At 34.9% G+C, this 20945-nt stretch overlaps 1 protein-coding gene across 1 annotated transcript in view; it reads right to left on the bottom strand.

Annotated features, from left to right (window-relative positions):
• The window catches only part of LOC136846644 (GPI ethanolamine phosphate transferase 1-like), a 31605-nt gene extending 11087 nt beyond the window's left edge, over window positions 1-20518 (bottom strand). Inside the window, 15 exon segments of the mRNA XM_067117562.1 lie at window positions 657-707; window positions 2440-2630; window positions 3478-3653; window positions 4617-4740; window positions 9277-9417; window positions 10241-10468; window positions 13381-13523; window positions 13526-13606; window positions 13983-14069; window positions 14072-14109; window positions 14249-14490; window positions 16201-16307; window positions 16310-16406; window positions 18304-18307; window positions 20258-20518. Of these exon segments, the coding sequence (XP_066973663.1) occupies window positions 657-707; window positions 2440-2630; window positions 3478-3653; window positions 4617-4740; window positions 9277-9417; window positions 10241-10468; window positions 13381-13523; window positions 13526-13606; window positions 13983-14069; window positions 14072-14109; window positions 14249-14490; window positions 16201-16307; window positions 16310-16406; window positions 18304-18307; window positions 20258-20472 (1925 nt within the window). The 5' untranslated portion in view covers window positions 20473-20518.
• Window positions 20519-20945: the final 427 nt, after the last annotated feature.

Below are 20945 nucleotides of genomic sequence, written 5' to 3' on the forward strand. Positions count from 1 at the left end.
TAAAATAATTGCTACAATACCATACTTAAAATAAAAATGTGTAAATGTTTAACATGCACCAATAAAATGATGATTGGTTACTTCATTAACTACAATGTTAATTGCATCATAATCACCAAAGCATAAAGCATCACCACCATGCAATTTCATGGATTTGCTGTTGAAGGTTCAAACTCATCCCAAAAACAAAACCAGTGTGCAAATGAAAGTGAATAAAAAGCAAAGTATAATTCTATGCCATATCCACTGGGGTGGTATGTCTCCTTGGCCATACGCAATATAATGCTGCCCAAAATAGTCAGTTCTTAAAACTAATTTATTAATAAAAATGTGCTGTCAACTTGTCAATATGAGTGCACAAAGTTGCAGCATGATCTCTTGATATCAATACAAGGCAACTGTGTATAAGCTTGCAATAACATTCTGGCTACCTTCTTTTCTTTATCCTGCGCTTTATTTTTGATTGGCCCATGTCAACACTTTACGGTGCCCAAAAAAACATTGTAATATAGATTAGAAAAGGCCTAAGCCAAGTCTGCAAATATTCACAATAGCTTTAAAGTCAATCTATGTTCAATTTCAGTATGTATTTGTAATTTGTGAATTAAAATATTATATAGCAGCACAGTGTTTTGTAATCAAGATTAAAAACTTACCAATAAATGCCAATACCTCCAAGTGAAAATGCCATCAGACCAGCAAACTCCCTGAACAAAACAAAAAAATTACAGTTTTCAATTACTTTATAATCTATACATACAAACCTATTACTGTATTACCTACAACAAAGACATTATGTTTTAGGTTTTGTTTGATAGTTTCTTGTTTCCTCATTTGTAAGAAGGATACAGTATACAGAACGCTGTGTGTGCATTTTTTGGATTAAATTGTGTTAAAGACAGGAATAAGGATAACATAAGACTCCTTTTCTTGAGTGTAAATCTTGACACATTGTTGAAAATACACTTATAATCCTTAAGCTTTATGGCTACTTGACCATTCTGATTTGCTGACTACAACAAACCAGAATTATCTAATAATGAAGATCAAGCAGGAATCTGATATAAATAATCTGTCCATGTACAAATTTTGATTTAGTTTCATTCCCTCTGACAATGATGACAACAGTCCTCGTAAAGCTTGAGGAATTTGTGTATTTTTAACCATATATCACAAAGTTCTACGCTAAAGAAAAATCGTATTTCATCCTCACTCTTTACAGAACAGAACTGTCCTTCTTAGTCTTCCAAGATAGGAATGTAAGTTTTGGGGAGAAGGGACCTTGTGAGGTGTAACTGCTCAGTTTTTGTGAAGATTTTCAGTCTCAAAACACTATTCTTATTTACGTTACAACTCTAACTGAGTTCATATTAATAAAAAACTGTCATTCTCTTGAGCAAATACCTTGCAACTAAACTGAGAACCTTACTACAATCCTCATTCACTGCTTTATTGAGCTGATGCAGTTGCAGATGAACCAAGAGCGTAGCTAGGAGGAGGAAATTCCTATGAAAATATGAGGCTTTTACTTATGGAACCTAAGAATTATACTAAACCACTACATAGATGGTAGGTGATATAATAACTCTTCAGCCTTCAGTCCAACTAATACAGCATATAACTAAACTTGTAAAGTCTAAAACAGCACAAGATCTTTATACTTCCCAACAGATGCTTGCTATGCACTAGGAATTTTCATAATCAGTAACTACCAAGGACAAAGTAGAGCTAGCTATGACCTGTGCAAACTGGATTTACTACCAAGATTTAAAAAAAGTTATGAATGGAATAAGGGAAAAGGGAAAAGCACAATCACAGTTAAAGCTAACTGCATGTAAAATATAAATGTAACAGTGACTGTTGTCTTGATATTTTCCATGGGGCAACCCTTTTAGCAGAAACAATTTGAAAGCCAGGACAAATTGATATGCTGCTTGCCACATCAAAGATTAAAGACAAAAAATTAACTACAACACAAATCACAATCATTTGCTGACGACACTGCATAAGTATCAATGTTTAAGTCCAAATCCAAACCAAGAATGCCATCATGTCACTGAATATCATATTCAAGGTTGCTTTAAATAGCCTTCTTTTCTTGAAGATACTGGTATGAAATTTTTGAGTTCATACGGTGAAAGATTTTCACTGCAACTTCCTGCTCTCTAATCTGAATTCAATGTGTCTCTTCCTTCTTTATTCTGTCTTATGACTACAAACTATAGAAGCAAGTCTGTCAAAAATTGTAGAAAGACTTCTTTTCCATTTTTTTACTACCTATATGACCAAGAATTTTGTTCATGGTTGATTGAAACAAATTAATCTTTTCAGGATTAAAACTAGATTACAGAAGCAATTCCCAACCAAGTGCCCTTTCCATAAGTGAACAGCTGCAATCAGATTTATACTTTACAATAAGCAGTACAAAATGTTACTTACACCATTGGGTAATAAGGCTCTTTTCCTACTACAGGCATGTAAGTGAAGGAAGCCAAAAGAATGCAAGCGCCAATCCATACAAGACGCATTGACTTCTCTACTGTGCCCTGCATTGAATACATAATCACTGGCCACAGCCCAATACAAATAAGTCCCAGAGAGAGCATAGGCCGAATGAAAAATGCCATCACCTGCAAGAGATAGAGAAATTTCCATTAGCATTCCACTGTCAAAATAAATTACACTTGTGCACAGGTAAATATTTATTCACAAATTACAACAGCATAGATATTAAATTACTGATGATGACAAAACTAAAATACTATAACTAATACTGAAAAGAATTCCAAATGCCACAGCACAAGCTGGGGAGCTTCTCAAGGCTGTGTTGAAAACCCACACACGCAGACACAAAACAGTGAGTTAAAAGGTACACAACTGCTTTTAATTCTGCATTTTCTGTCTACATGACAAAAGAAGGTGTAGCTGGAGACATTTGGACTGTAAATGAGGGCCCTGAATGGCTGAATCAATTGCAAATTACAGTATGTTTATGCAAATCATACACACATGGACCAAGCATAACCTATTCTGTATTGCATCAGAAATAGGCAAATTAATCCTCAATGTTACACGATATGAAATTATTCAATCCTAGCCCATTAAAATAAATTTCCAACTGATGTCTCTGAAATTTTATTGTGCCAGATTTCCTTTGAATCTTTATTACATATGGACAGGCTTCAAGGAGTTGAGTTCTATCTTACTAAATGAAGCACTAGTAGCTGAAAGACTTAGGTTGACTTTCATGGATAACGACTATGAAACCCAATTATTCACTAAGTATTTTGTTAAAATCAGCTCATAATAATCTGTAAATGTAATAATTTACATCTAAAGATAGTTTCAATGCAACTTCCAGAATTTTTTGGGAAACAAGGTAACATTTATCTAAAGTGTATTACAGTTTCTTGTCATGACAAACTTGCTATAACAACCTTCCACATCATAAACACAAGACAGATATAGATCACTAACCAGTATTTCAATTCCTAGGAAAATTGATATCATTCGTATGGCAATTTCCCAAACCATATTAAAGGAAGATATAAGCAGCCAAGTAACACGAAGTGAGGCGCAACTTTGATGCACCAAGCTCCATAATCCAACTGGAGTCATGAAGTACAAGTAGTGCTGCCAAGGATGCTGATGGGCTGCAATGAAAAAAATTGCACATTATTTTCAAAATACTGCCAATTTTATGATGGTACAGTAACGACATTAATTTCACATCTGTACCAAAAAATTCCATAATATTAACTCGGATGATACCAGAAGTTATATTTCCTACTTTTGAAGGTGAATATAAAAGTAACTTAAATCCAGATACTGCATATCTTTTCTGCATGAATTTTAGCCTACAAACTAATACATTTTTCCTCTAACAAAGATGTCTGACAAAAAATCAGATGCTCTACAATAAATAACTGGTGCCTAACCAATAACACAGATAAGGTAAAATCAATACTGGTTCCACATCTAACACATATACAGCAGTTTTTTCATAAGATTTCAAGCTCCCTTTGCGTTCATCCTACAACAAAACATTTGTAAGTTTGTGCCAAGCACATCATACTACAGGCAGTCCCCGGTTTACGACGGTTCCGGCTTACGACGTTCCGAGGTTACGACGCTTTTCAAATATATTCATCAGAAATTATTTCCCGGCTTACGACGATGTTCCGGTTACGACGCGTCGTCGACGATCCGACGGAAGAAATTTGGCCCCAAAACGGCAGAATAATCATAATTTGAAGGTTTTTTTGATGTAAAACTCAATAATAATGTAGTTTACTGCGTTTTTTCAATGCACCCAGAGCATTAAAAGTAAGGTTTTCTTATGATTTTTGACGATTTTCGACAATTTTCCGGTTTACGACGATTTTCGGGTTACGACGCGGCGCAAGAACGGAACCCCCGTCGTAAACCGGGGACCGCCTGTATTAGTAAAATTGTAATGAGAACTCAAAATTACAAATACCACGGACAAGTAGTCAGAATGGCCAATCTGATACCCAAAAGTCCCTACGTTATCAGATTAATATATAAAATAAATTAATCCACTAACAATAAATCAATCCACTAACTATATAAATTACAAAGTCAATTAACATTACCTAGCAATTTGGTGATGTTTGTTATGCCCCAAACTAACAGAATGAGAGCAAGCAACACGGATGATCTAGACACTCTTCGGCCCTCAATAGTACCACCAGCCATTCTTAAAACAGCACTATGATCCTGGAATGAAAAGAAATATTTCATATTAATAGCAGTAATAGGATAAAAACGAAATTCAAAACAAAGTTGTTTCCAGGATTTAAGTGTATAAAATTCAAAGCAAAGTTATATTTCCAGGATTTAAGAGTATAAGTAAATAACTGTGCAATTAAAGCCTCATATAAAATTGCATAATGCATTTTACTATAGGGTAACCCCATACAAATACAGTGCATAACTTACACATATCCTACTTTATATGCTAATTATGCATTATTAATAATTTCTAGACTAATTACATTATACTGTACATATTTCCACATAAATGCTTTGCAAATACAATTGTTCTTACGAGTATACTGTTTTGTGTAAAGAATACATAATTAAAAAATATAAACATACAATACTGACACAGTCATCATTGCCTAAACAATACGACAGCCTAACAGTTTCTATTATGCAAAACTTACAAGTTCCTTAAAATTATGTATATTAATGCCCTGAAAAAGAGAATTAAATACAAAGGAGAATAAGGCAAATGGCAAAAAAAGATGTCTTGTTTTTTCTTTTAAGTCCTTCATGAGAAAATGTTTGACAATTAAAAAAAATTACTGATATATGCTGCTTAAAATGCTGATAAGGTGAGGCAATATGTGACACACTGTAATTGTTAAGTGATGAATCAGGCTAAACTAAACCTTCTGACATGATGTCAGAAGGATCATCTACATCTGAAGAACCAAGATCTGCTTGCGAATTTTCTTTGCAAATATAATAAAAAAAAGCAAGCAGCTCTTTTAGATGTCCTACATAGGATAATATGCAGTGCATCGTTTTTCATGGAAATTCATCAGTACTTTGGAAGTTATTAAACTTCAAAAAATGACATATTTTTACATACCTGAATTAACCGCAAAATCATACAACTTTTTTTTATAATGCAACATTATGAAGCTGCAGCATTATTTTCTTATTCATGCAACACTGAAGTTTTTACAATAATTCAAATATTTTACTTTGGAGGTTATGAAGGTACACAGAAGAAAATTAAAATAATTGATTCACGCAATATTCTGAACTTATGGTATTACAATACTTACTTGCTCATTCAACACTCAAACATTATAGTATTTTTCCCATATTTTGAAAGTTATGAACTTTAACCCTTCACACGGGACGCATACACATGCACGTCTTTTACAACACAATAAAAGACAGCGACGTGCGCCTATACATCTTTCATCCCTCCTCGAAAAGCAGAGCTGTTTTCTTCAGCCTGGATGGGTTTCAGGCGTAGTATTGTGTACGAGAGAGGTGCAGCTCCACCCACTATTCATTCTAGCCAATGAGTGTCCGACGGTTGTCGTGACGTCATATTCATATGGATATTATAAGGTATCGCCCAGCAGCACATGTCAGTGCGCCTAAAGCTGTTATGTATGAAACATTGTCACGATCTTGTGAGTAAACCTTTTGGATTCGAAGGCTAAACTTTTTCTCCTTTTGATTGCAGTTATTTTACAGGTTTTTAATTTTTCAGTATCATGATGTTGGATGATAGTATTTCAGATCCTGGTAGGAATACCTGCCAGATCTGTCAGATGATTATAGTGGATAGTTGTTATAGTTGCTTAGAGGATGACAGCGACACCGAGATTTTAGAAGACATTGAACCCATTGTCGATGAAGGTTGGCAGTTCATAACAGATCCATTTTGTGACAAGCGCCCAGACCCACCCCGATTTCACTGGAGGGTGACAATGGGATCTCTGTTTGCACACCCAACTTCACCTGTCCACGAGATGCATTTTGTTTCTTTTTTTGTGATGATGATATTGACAGACTGTGTGAATGCATGAATGCTCGGGCAGAGGAGTATTTTCGGTCAACAGGAAAGTGTACATGTTTTTTGAAAACTTCTTTCATTTTTTTTTACACTAACATGTAATTTTTATTATCATTATTTTTTCTACTACAAGTTGTAGTAGTAGTAGTATTACTGTTGAATTTTTTTATTATTATTATTATTATTATTATTATGATTATGATTATTATTATTATTATTATTATTATTATTATTATTACCAATGCCATAAACATTCACTGATGTATACTAACTGTTTCCGTAAGAAAACTAGTATATACAGTGGTACCTCGGTTTCCGACACTAATCCGTTCTAGAAGGAATGTCGAGATTCGATTTTGTCGAATTCCGAATCAATTTCGACCATAAGAAATAACTGAAAATGGATTAATCCGTTCCTGACCACCAGTCACTACTCCAACCTTGTCTTTTTATACAAAACACTACACACATTACAATTAAATAAGTTCAGAGTTAAATAACTTACCTTATTAGAAGTCTTCTTACAGTTTTAAATGCATACTGTATCAAAAAAATTGGCCTACCAGTGGTAGACCGAGCACTGCAGGCTAGGCTACGCAGCCCATATACACTCCAGAATGTACTGTAACGGGTACGCACAAAAACTGTTGTTAATGATAAATACAATGAAAACAAGCCTGGTCATTACAATAAATTAATAAACAATATTAAAAATAAGCCGAATGTACTGTAGAGTCTGTTATAAAAATTAAGAGAAACGTCTTAAGTTACGTCGCATCGCAGCTTGTGGCAAGCGTGGATGTAAAACAAACCAGAGCGCCGCCCTGGTGGCATATCGCGTACTACTGTAATTACATTAAACATTGTGTACGCTCAGGATTGTACATTTATGGTAAATTCCATTCAGAGTCTACTGTAAGTGCTTTTAAATGCGCGTGGGAAGAACACCACCAACAACGCCAACTTGCGGCGGCGTTACTAAACACTTTTGTTTACAAACATCATATGTTTCGTCACGGTCGGATCGTTACCGGGTCGGATTCTGGTTTGTTGTTCGAACCGGCGCAAAGTTTACTCGGCATTTACGTGTCGGAATCCGATTTTGTCGAAGTTTAAGCACGATTCGGAGACGGGGTTTCACTGTACTGCTATTACTACTAGTACTATTTTACTAATACTTTACTACTTTTTCTGCTACTTTATTTCTACTACTTTACTACTATTTATTTCTGCAATTACTTTTCCACTAAATATTCCTCTTTTTTTCGATATATATATATATATATATATATATATATATATATATATATATATATATATATATATATATATATATATATATATATATATATATATATATATATATATATATATATATGTATAAATGTGGTAAAAATATTCATTGGTATGTACACAATGTTTTCACATAAGAATATAAATGAAAAATATGAATAACAGAAAGTTTAGTGGGAGCAAATGATGACTGATATACTCGCGGTCTCATGCGGTATGCAAGCGTTATCGGCAGTGCAACAGGCCAGTGGCGAAGGGGTTAACAAAAAGAGAGAGAGAGAGAGAGAGAGAGAGAGAGAGAGAGAGAGAGAGAGAGAGAGAGAGAGAGAGAGAATCACTTTACAATTAACTATAGATTTACAGTATCTTTTATTCATGAAAAAAACATTCTGCTGTTTTAGTACAAAACGGCTTTGGTTTTCTTTATGATATTTCCTCATTTTTCAGTTTCCACCATCTTGCATTGTGAATGGAAGACAATAGAAACACATCTTTTTGTCTTGTAATTTAATTGCTGTACCTGTTAGAATATTCGGATGAATATCTGATGTATTTTCATCTGAACCTATTTGGTCCTCATAATTACTGCTAATAGTTTTTTATCACTCATCTTGATTGTGAGGGGTAATGAGATAGAAAAAATAAGAATGTCTTGTATACTTATATGAAGCTCCTTCATTAAGTGTAAAAAACACACTCCCATCTATATAAAAAAAAACCTCAGATTAAACATTCGCTAATGGGAGAGGAAGGACAGAAAACTGGAATAAACCAGGATAATAAAAATAAGTTGGGAGATTTCAAGGTAAGGAGCAAGTATTTTCCTGGCTGAAAAAGAAATTACTTGGTCACAAGGGAAGAGATTAAGACAAAGTTAATAAAAAGCCAGATTTTTGTTTTCCCCTTGAGCAATGGCACTTTATACAATTTCATAGGCTTTGAAGGACTTCCCTTGCCACTTAACTGCTTCTAGGGAAGCATTTTAATTGAAAAAACTACAGATGTTTCATGCAACTAACAATATCCACACGAGAAATGACCAAACAATACTGTAATGCTACCCAGGCCATGTCATTTGAGCAAGCCTGACACAGCATCAGGATACAGTGTAAACCTAAAAATCATTTCATTTAGGTTGACTGCATGTAATACTTGGTGCATAGTAAGTTCAATTTTGTGCTGTGAAATTCCCATTAGAATTTTTACAAATATTTTTCATGCACTTATATTCCAGTTTGCATACTGTTCATGTGTAAACTAAAAGTAGACGATAATAAACCTTTGAGCAAGGTATTAGGAGCAAGGTATTAGATAAAGTTTCAATAAGGTAAAGTCAAACAGCATGAAATATTTTCACTGAATATATTGCATAGTAATGCAATAATATGAAATTTTTATCTACAGCACTTTATACTTACCCTTAAAAGATGACATATCATTAAAAAAATCCATCCTAAAAATCCCAAGGCAATGTGAATTGACAGAGCAAAACGATCATAGTTCTGATAGTAGTCCATTCCTTGCTGGGTCATAGATATTAAATGCAAACTCTCATCATTCTGAAAATAAAACATGCACATCCTTAAGTATTGTAATGGTACCTTCATACTATAACACAATTTCCTAAAAATAAATTGTAGATAATCTAAAACATCATAACTCCACATTACCAGCTCCAGTTACACCAGTTTGAAGGATCTTATATGCCAAAAAGACCCAGTATGCAAGCCCAGGTCAAGCCCCAATAGCTTATTTAAAAACTAGAAATGTAAGTGCTCACATCAACTAAGTAGTGGTGTGTGCACCAAACAAAAAAGCAAAGACTAGGTTATAAATAAATGCAATCAAAACCAATTCCAATACAGTGAAACAAGGAATACACAAATATATGTAAATAACATATTAAAGAATTTGCCACATTGCAATACTGAGATAAACAGCGATAACCTCAGGAAGCAGAATAAGTGGAATGATGCCTTCCTTCCTTTCAAGCCCAGTGGAACACGAGCTGGGCATACATGAGTCTTTTCTTGTTACTAGATCTTTCAAGTTGAAGTAGCATTAGAGACTACTACTTATTCAACATTTGATAAAAAAAAATTACTAAGTACAAAATTCATTCCTTTCATACTTCACTATTTTTACACTGAATAACAAGTAATGTAACATTAAATTTGCCATACTTTGTATTCAAAGCCCACAGTATACAATAAACACATATCACATTATAAATTACAATGATGATAGCAACACAAAACTATTTACATTGTAAGCTGCAACATGACTAAAAGAGTCCTTATTAAATGGTAATTCAGAGATTACAACTCTTAAAGTATAAACTTTATCACACCATATACCCAAAATAGAAAATTCAATACTCACTGCTTCTTTGAAATGAGAACTTCTTATGTTGTTTCTTATCTGCTTTAGCAACTCCAGTTCTTTGTCAGGCGTAAGAATGGTATAGGGCCAATAAAACATTGGCAAAATTTCCTGTTCTTTCTGAGCTCTCTTCTGCTGGTACTGTGCAAGCATTTGACGGGCATTTGCAAACAAAGCATCAGCTTTGTATAGCTCTGATGATCCAAGATACTCCATGTGCAATATACCCTGGAATGGAAACCAACCATGAAGTATAAAGACACACCAGGTTATTACATTGCTATTAATTGTCTCCTTCATAAAATCGCATTTCTAAGATTTTATATTTTCTTATTTTTTATTCTCACTATATGTCCAAAATATTCTGGAAAAAAATTTTACGCTCATAACTCACCATGAAATCAAAGGAGTAAAGGTAATGGAGATTAAATTTGACATATTTAGGTTTTTAACCGATAGAGAGCCAAAAAGATATTACTGTATTTCACATATTAATTTACATTTATATTTACTCATCTAATCAAACTAAGTTATCTTATTAAATTATCAATTAAAATAAACTAAATGTGATGAATTTCATCTACCTTGAAAATCTCCTTCTAATCTAAAGGCTGATGTAGCCATTCTTATTATCCACATTGTCTGTCCATAATTTTAATTATCATATGCATAAATCATACCTGACTAAAATATTCCACAAGCAAAATTCTTAAAACTTCCTCTGCCTCCAAAGAAACCATGGAATTTGAAACTGCTGGGTGGACTTTAAATTAAAACCAATACAAAAAAGACTCATCCAGACAACTTATTCCTTGCAGGCCACTGCACCTCCTCAGTTCTGAAGACATCCATAAAGTGTACAACAATATGCTAGCATTCTAAATTTGAAAATTACTCAACATCCAAAACTTGATTGCAAAACCATTTTGTTTTATCACAATCCCATTACTTGTATGTGCCTACATCCATGGTTTTCTTATGTCCCAGACACTGGAATCTTCTGTCTAAGAGACAAGAAGAGCAGAAGTAGTGACCAAACGTCAAGCTAAGATACTGCCTGGAAGGAGGCCAGGGCAAATGACTTCATGGCTACTTTCTGCTGCCAAGTAACATTGTTGTCTCAGCACCCTCTGGTATGTAAAAATTCCTCTGGCACATCCACAACAGGCGAAGGGGCTTGCTTGGTCTGCTGAACAGCAGGAAACCTTTCAACCCAGGGAACAGACAATTCACCTGGTCCAAAAAATCATTTGCTTGCTGAGACCAAAACAATCTGATTAACAGTACAATCTCAGGAATGCATAGGAGAGTGAGCTTGATGGACAAAACCAGGTTCAGATGGGGCACTGTAGTTGCCTCCCTGAGATCACTGTGCTCACAAATGAACTCAAAGTTCTCTTGAAAATGCTGTCCCAACTCTGTCTTCTGGGGGTATAATGGTGCAGGACCTGTCGGAGCCATCAAATCCCTGAAAACACATAAAACACATAGAAAGATCCTCTCCTGGGAAAGAAAATGGCAGACCAGCCTACCCTTGGGATTGCTCAAAGTCATGTAGGAAGTGATCAGTCCCATTAGTAGTGATCAACATGCCAAGAGTAGAGGATGACTCATTAATGGACCAGGGTCCTAAGCCAGTCATCCCTACCATGGGGTTCCTGCAGATCAACAAAACCAAACTAGCAGAGGCCACAGGAGAGCAAACATGCATTATCATACGCATGTACCTCTGGCAAACCATGAACTGACTAAGGTGATACATGATCATGAACACACATATCATCATGACACATGGAGGTATTATGTAATGGCAACCTGTCAGTTTAAGTTTCATCTGCATGCGCACGATCCGGAGGTTGTGCACTCACACAAGAAGGTAGCATTGACCCTACCCCATGTCAGGAGAAGCACTGGTGTACAAGTCAAGGGTAGTCCTCCTGTACAAAAAGGCAACCAACCCAAATATTTCTCACAGTGAAGGTCATGACTGCAGGTCCTACTCCTTTAAAAAGAGTAATATAGGTTTGGATCCACAAAAATGGAGGAATGAAGGGCCCAAACATACATTCATGGCCTTTACATCTCCTTTGTACAGCCTTCTTATCCATTAGGAGAGGTACATAAACAACTGAAGACAGAAATCAATTTCAACTTTGCAGTCAGCAAGAGAACAGAAAGATGTCTCACTTGATTCCGAATGAAGAAAAAGTGCTCAGTGATGCCAGGTAAGTGAGGGTCTTCATCAGCTAACATTCCTACTACCAACCAGTACCATGTTACCAAGTTTTCAAACTGATTTCAGTTCATGCTAAGGAATACTCCTGCAAAAAGTGATGGTTTGTATTTCTGTATGAAAACATCTCTGTGTTATATCCACAAATGCTGAGAAAGGTTGTCTTTCAATCTTATGCACTAAAAAGTAAATTCTTAAATTTATTAGACAATATGGCATCATGAATAAAATAATGCAAAAGAAAATTCTGGATAATTAGAGGAATGATGCTAAAGGAAATCCCAACACTATGCAAGTATAACAGCACAAAATAATAAATAATAATGAAATCGCTGACAATAAAATATAAACATGTTTATAAATGTCAAATTACTAAACTAAACAAAGACCATATTTCATTCTCTTTCTAATGATTACACCTCATGAAAAGGTTAAGCAACTACAATGAATCATGCAGTAAAGAGAGAGAAACAAACAAAGCTATTATTAATGTAAATTTTGTTTTAATCATGAGGGTGAATATTATTTTATTTTTACAAGGACTATTAAAATGTGACCTCAGCTACTTGTAAGGTGTCCTAAAAGGTAACAGTGAATAAACTCTAGATCGAAATAAGAAGAAAGGGTATTTTTCAACCTTTATTCACCAAGCACAATGCACAAAGAAAGAATTGAAGCAACAATTGTTAAAGGAGATGTGATAAGTCAAAATTCATAAAAAATCCAGATTTAAACTTTTTCAATACTTGATCAGATACTCTACTAAATATAAGAAATCTTCCATGAGACCTGGACAAGTTATTAAAATTAGCAATATAACTAATAATGAAAAAGTAGAAAATTTTGAAATGCCATTTCCAACTAAACCAAATGTCGTAAATGACTAGAATTTATATCATTAGCATACCATGTTATTGACAGGTATAGGAATACCTAAGATGGACGACATGAGAGGAGCCAGATCAGCTTTGATGTAAATCATGTTCTGACGTGCGTACAAACCCCACTTCTCGATCGTGTTAATCATACATCATCTTTCCTTAAATTCAGAGGATCTTTAGGATGAGCAACTCCTGCACCCCAGGCAAATACTGGTGTCTCAGTCTCACTTGGATCCCCTGCACCATGAGAGCCTGTCAAAATACAAACAATAAGATTTGTAATGTTAGCGCGTATCTAAAATTATACATAAACCCAAGAGCAGCATATGTCATTACAAAATCACTCGTGGGAAATTGCATTCTGAGAATTAAATACTAAAACATAGTAAAATAAAAGAACTGCCGTTCCTATTTTACAAGACTAAGTTTATCAAAGATCATTTGTACGGCAAGTTTTCATACTAAAGCCAGTCAAATTCTAGTGTAAAAATTGGTACTGAAAATGTAAACTGAAGGCCTGGGATGAACTGTATGGATCGGACTAAAATGCAAACAATGTACAACATAAGTTTGTTGGTCTTTTATGATATTCTATTGCCAAAACAAAAATGTGACAATCTGTACTTACCCCAGTCAGTCATTCCATGATCTGATGTAAACACATATGCTGTTTTCTTATCTTTATAAAAGTCCTCAATATCTTCACAACTCTTTTAACTCCTTTATCAACAATTTCAATATTTTGTAAATATTCTCTGAAAGATAAAAAAACACTTTAAAAGTCAGCAATGAAAACTAGAATTTAAATATTAACATACTGTCTTATAACCTCTTTTTGCACAGCTTTGTATATTACTTTAATCATTTAATATAATTTATGGCACCAAAACATACTCTGAATATGGCTTGTGGGCATGGCCATTTGTATCAATCCCAAGCAAATGGAGGAAGAACATAATTCGATCTTCATGAAGTCTGTCATACAACTTCTTATCATTTACAGCTTCCTTGAAGAATGCCTCTACATGATCAAACACCCATCTGTCCAGTCGTGAAGCATCGCCACTGGCAAAATCTTCTTCTTCTGCTCCATACATAAATGTTTCAATGTGCCCTATTTCAGATCCTGTTACAAAAGACAAGTTTAGTAAAAAATAAGGCTTTTTAAGATACTAAATAAATAAAGCAAGTGGAATGGTGAGAGTAATATTTCAAGTTTCATAGAAAATCTATAATTTTTAAGAAATTTAGATAAATCTTAGAATAACAAACCTTTGGCAAAAAACATTCAAAAGTGAATGTTGTCATTTAAACCACATAATACCAAATAGGGAAGCTGAATCCACAACTGAATTAAGAAATTTAAAAAGAAAACCTCTATGTTTCACCGATGGTTATCAAAAAAAACATTAGGTTATTTATAACAAAACATCTCATTTCATTGCTCATTTTTCAGAACCAAATTGTAAAACCCATACGAACAACTTTAACTCTATAAACTCATAAAAGCAACCCTGAAAGTTTGTTATCATTAGTAGTTGTTTGACAGTTCTACTGTCTTTCAATATATTTATGCATTTTAATTTGTACTAATGTAAAAAAAGAAAAAAAAATAATTTACCTGATAAAAATGGCAGAAGCAGCAACTGCACCACCATACAAATCAAAATGTATTTTCAAGGTCAAATCCAGTATCCCAGCCTATCCTTTTACCCCCCACCTCTTCCACCTGTCATTACATATGTTCTTTTAGACCAGCCACTGCTCCTTCTCCTCCTCCTCATACAGGAGCAGAGTGATGAGAGGTAAAGCCCTGACAATTCACTGCCACTCATAGAATAAAATATAACTAATGCTGTACAGTTTTTAAACATTTGTGTGGTTGTGTATGCCTTAAACATACAACAAGAAACTATTCAGCATGTTGTGTTGCATCACCATCAACATGTCGTTCCAATACACTTAAATCGCCAGAGACAGACTTCAGGAGGATGGATATATATTGGCATATCCTTACATTTATATAAGGGACACTGTACAACAGGGAGGAGGGTTGACGAACCTGAAAATATCAACATGTGATCATTGATCCTGAAAACCAAGATGATTACATCATCCTGTTTCTATTATGTAAAGGAAAAGATAAAGGATTCAAAACCCTGTTCACAAGGTGCAGATTTAGGATTGAAGGAAGAGCACAAAGTTATCAAGGCTGATGGTGGTCAGCAACAGTCAGAGGTGTCTTATGACAGCTTAAGAGCTCTATAACACTGGCTTTTCTTCTACAGGCCTGAGGGGGCTTACTTATAAAAATAAGTCAAACCACATCAAACCAGCGGGAGCCTGAAGGTATCTAAGCATTCAGCAAAAAAAATGCATTAATAATTCACCTCCAATACAAGTAGAGAACAGATACTGTCAATCGTGTGTCACAACACAAACAACAATGCACAAAAAGTAACAAAAAGCAAAAGGAATAAGGGGAATCTCAAACTGAAAAGTTTAATGAAGCTGATTCACAAAGAATCACCCAGCTGGTTGTCAAGGCCTTGGGATCCACATTGGCATATGTGTAGTGACTACCCAGTGATTACTATTTCTTTTGAAGGGCAATGAACTATCTAGGATTCCTGATGTTTTTTTGGCTTATTACGAGTAAATGGGGTTTCCTTCATGAAAATTGAATTTTAAATGTCAATCCCTAAAACTTTACATCTGTACTTTAATTATATCATTTGCATGTCAAATTGTATTTGTACATTGACAAACAACAGAAACAAATCAGTAATTGCAGTTACAATTCCTTACCCTTCCCTGTCAAATAAAAATAAAATTACCAGCAGCAACATTGGCAGAATGTCAGGACTTCCCCAGCACCATGCATGACGGCTCTCATTGAGAAACCGAATCAAACTCCACAGGTTTTCCTTCCATCCTCTAGCTATTGCACCTGATCTTCATAAAAGCCAGCAATGATAGCCACATGCCCTGGTCGAGATTCTGTTGGAACTTTTGGTGTGAGAAACCCCCAAGTACCTTGCTTTTCAAAATCCTGCCAAATTAAAGGATAACATTACAGAAAGCTCTGGCTATCACTGTAAAATAGAGACAATTAAATATGCCTTATTCTCAAAGTAATTTGTATTTTTCCAAGGCATACAACCAGAGCCTTTTATGTAGGCATATTCTTCCCAGCAAACTAGAAATGATCATTGAAGCTTGGTATGAAGGTGGTTAATTGGTGGTAGGCAGTTGTGTGGTGGAGTCCTCACACTCTTCTGCCAAAGCCAGCACTTTTTTCTTCAGCATCATGGACTATATGATTTGGTTGAGGATGGATTACGATAAAACATCTAGTTTGTATACCTTGAAAAAAATACAAATTGTTTTAAAAATAACAAATTTGTGACATAATCTGTATTACATATTCCTAGGTATACAATCCAGAGCCTTTTGTAGGGGTATTTATCAGCACAAGTTGTAAATGACTGTTCAAACTTGATAACAAAGTAGTTAACAGGTGGTTAAGGGGGATGAGTGGGGAATACCCTTACTCACCTGCCATCACCAAGCACTATTCCCTACGGCATCAGGGACAAAGTGGAAACAAGATAAAAATGCTCTGGTCTGAATAACTAGGTAAAAACACAAATTTGTTATTTGTTCTACAGAATACAAACCATCACCTTTTATGTAAAAGACTCATTCCTTGGGCTGGAGGTTGTCTCTGGAACTGACTGGCAGTTGAACTCACCTTAAAAAAATGTAATGTGTTCCCTGTTCAAAACCACGAACAAAGGAGCAATGACTCCTGTAACCTCCTTTAGGTCAGCAACAGAGCAACATGGACCTGAGCCTGAGTTAGATATGCCTGAAATCTTGCTCAAAAGGGAAATCCTAGGAGAACAAAGTGTGACCCTATGTGGGGTCAAAAGGTAGCTAAATCTGGTCAGGGAGTCACATCTTATCCACTAAAACTCTAAGACTGGGTGCTAGACAGAATAACCACCTATCATTATCAAGAAATGTTTTTATACGGAAAAAATACTTTTTGCTGCAAAATAAACTTTCTACCTTTTAAAGTTTCATAGTTATTACAAAATAAGCAATATTTTTTCTTTTCCATTTTCTCAAAACTTATATTTCAAAAAGAGAAAAGGAACAAATCTCAAAGAACTGAACAAAATTCAATGAAACTTTTTGCAGCATGTATAACTATATATCTTTACTCTAGCATTAAAAAAAGTGTGTTTTCTGACAGGAACTTTTTATGTGTATTTTTATGAAAAATTACATATTTTTTTAATTATAAATTTATAAACTCAGATTTTGAATGATAGTTGTTTTATAAGAGGTAAAATCTAAAGTAAATCCCCTTCAACTATAAGGTCAAATGCTTGCATGCATTATAAGGCAATTTATGGTGCCCGCTTTAACAATGCTTTTGAGTTATAAACAAATTTTATGGTAAATCTGGACTTTAGACCAGAAGTTAAACTCTGTGACAATAACCTTGTGATTTTTTAATGTGAAAATTCTAAATTTACACATAGGACACACAGGCTAGCCTGAAAATGTAAACAGGCATTATTTTACTGTTAAACTATTATTTGGTACTTCATACTGTGATCTTAAATCTCCTTAATAAGACTAGTAACAAAAACCCAAGCTCAGATCTAAAGAAAATTTACTGTTACCAAGATATTTACCATCTTCTGCTCAGGCTATGTTTACTATTCATTCTAATGGGGTGGTACTAAACTTGGCACTTATGGGGGTGGTTCTCATATTAAAGAATGCAATCTAAGCCTGTATATATATTTCTAGTCTACTAAATTCCATTTAGGCCTCAGCTGTGCATCTAGAGAATTTAGCTAATTCAGCTAGACTGGCCACGGTTGTGGCAGTCCAGTCTCTGGGTAGGCTAGCCTAAGTCTAATCTAGTTTACTGACCTATCTGAATAAACGTAAAGTAGTTTACTGACCAGTTTATAGATAAGTTCAGGAATATTTTACCTCGTGCTGAAGGTTAACTATGCTAGTCTAGGCTAATGTAGGGTAAACGATGGGGTTGAGACATGGGTGGCAGAATTTTACTTTTCATTCAATATTTAATTGAGAAAATAACAAAATAATTGAACCTTTAAGAAAACCTTTCAAAAGATTGCAGTTTCACTGATAAAATGAACTATAGGAAACTGCTATACGAACTAAAATAAGCATGTGAAGTCTTCGTAAAATAGGTGTTGAAGGCAATTTGGAATCCAATATGGCGTCCCCCAAATACTGAGACAAAATTGACTGGCAACTGGACACTTCCTTCCCAGTGCTCATTTAACGGTGTACTGTACTGACACTGCGTATATATATGTAATGTTTATAGATATTACTCAAGATTTTAGTTGTAATCACCACGATAAAACAACATTTTGTTGCCTAAACTAGTGAAAATATGAGACATGGAATTCCTGTCTGCCAAATGGTTGATCTGAAATGCATTTTTACCTTTAATCCATGGTTTTATCCTTACTGACATTACAACTGAAGCTCCACAGTGTTTATTTGATTGTAATTATGCACATTTTGTTCTTAATTCACTCAAAATACCTCTTAAAATACATGAGAATGTTTGTTTACAGTATTTTACTCCATCAAAGTAGCGAAACTGTGGCGGAAACAATTTTCCAGCCTTATTGTACATCTGGCTGCCACAAACATCTGAGTGGATGACGACAGCGTAACTGTTTACTTATAGAAATGTAGTATTGTGTTGTTATGACTTTTCATTTATTTAAGTCCATATTACTATGTATACTTCCCTGAGACATGTAATGTTTACATATGAGTGTTACCACTTTTGGCAAAAATGCACAAAGTTCAGTATGACAATTTATCTAGAACTGGCAATGAGAGTCAAGATGCCATGACGTCAAAATACAAGACTGAAATAAAGGTTTTTCAAAATTATTACTTTAAAACACCATTATATTTGACAAAACTTACACTGTGTATGTGATATATATATATATTAAACTGTATTTAATACATATCAATAAATAAAAGAAATAGGAAAACACAAAAATAACTACATCATACTGTTCATAGCAAAAAGCGCTAAAATTTGTCTCAGGAATCTGGTTTGCTCCAACAACAAATATTTTCAAATGAATTATAATGAACACATGATACATTTACTCAATTTATAACCTTATTCTGGTGTTTAGCTACCTAGTTATTTAAATGTTATCTGGCGCCTGGCATCCCAAAAATTCACTAGAGTTCCTCATTCCAATCCCCCAAAAGCTTCAGCTGCCACTACTGATGTCAAGGAAACGGTATCAGCGTCTATGGTACAAATATTTTGCAGATTGGTGCAGATTTAACACAGAAAATGGGCAGTTTGTTTACACAAGTGACTCGGCAAATATCGAGATGGCATCACTCATCCACCTTTAAAGCATTTTAAGTAATAGTTTCGAGAGCGTCATGGCAGGTAAGTTAACACCGCACACGGCTAAATCTTGACGAACCTCTGTTTAACCAGAAATAAGCCATTATTTCGTAATTTAGGAGAAAACTGTTACTCTGATAGGAACGTAGAGGTCTCGAAGTGTTGTGTAGAGGGGGCACAAGTCTCACTGATGCTGATGGGGGCGCGTTCGAATGCATTTTCTGGAAGTGTCCAAACAGCAGAGAAATGTTGCAGTGTTTCACGTCCGGAGCGTTTACCCTAAGATAACTGGGTCAAGTTTGATAAACGTCAAGTGGGAGGGGCCTTCTGGCTAACATGGGCTAGCCTTGCTATACCGGTCTCTCCTCTAGCATTTGATAATTTCCGCAATAACATTATTTTAGCCATATCTACAAAAATATATAATTTTGGTGTTCAATTAAAACAGTTACCTGAGAAATGGTGCTCTAGTGGTGTCATTGGGATAATTATAAAAAGTATCGGCTCGAAGTCCGTCACCCACGATGAGTACCAGTCGCTCGGCTGAGGGTTCTTGAGTATGCGCATGAGGTGTCATTCCATGAATAATAGGCGTTTTAAAATAAATATCGAACACGGAGCCGAAAAATATCAAATGGACAACAAACCCGATTAAAATAAGCCACATTTTGACAACTAGATTCTACACCGCATTGCGTCTCTTCGCGAGATTTTCTACTAAATTGAAAATGTAAACAAAAATGAAAATGAGTAATGCTTCTAAGCAAGGACTCCGTACTGTTTCTCGGTATAATTTTTCAGTCGATAAGTATATGAGGTCATATTCATTATACCGAAAAAGCATCCAGTTTATCACTTTCTGTGCTTTTTAAATTTATTTATGCTAAATATTTAAAAGTGCGTGAACAGAGGAATCGACTAATTTTGGCCAAGATCCCTTGTCCCAGAAAAGTATGGACCTAATAATTCCTTCCTATGGTTTCTCTCTCTCTCTCTCTCTCTCTTCTCTCTCTCTCTCTCTCTCTCTCTCATATATACACGCATGCATTCACACATGCACGCACAGCCTACAGAGGTCAAATGTTGGATCTGGATCGTTTTGCTAATCTGATTTCACACACACACACACACACACTCACT

Source organism: Macrobrachium rosenbergii, chromosome 15 (genome assembly GCF_040412425.1).
Source record: "Macrobrachium rosenbergii isolate ZJJX-2024 chromosome 15, ASM4041242v1, whole genome shotgun sequence".
Taxonomy (NCBI): Eukaryota; Metazoa; Arthropoda; class Malacostraca; order Decapoda; family Palaemonidae; genus Macrobrachium; species Macrobrachium rosenbergii.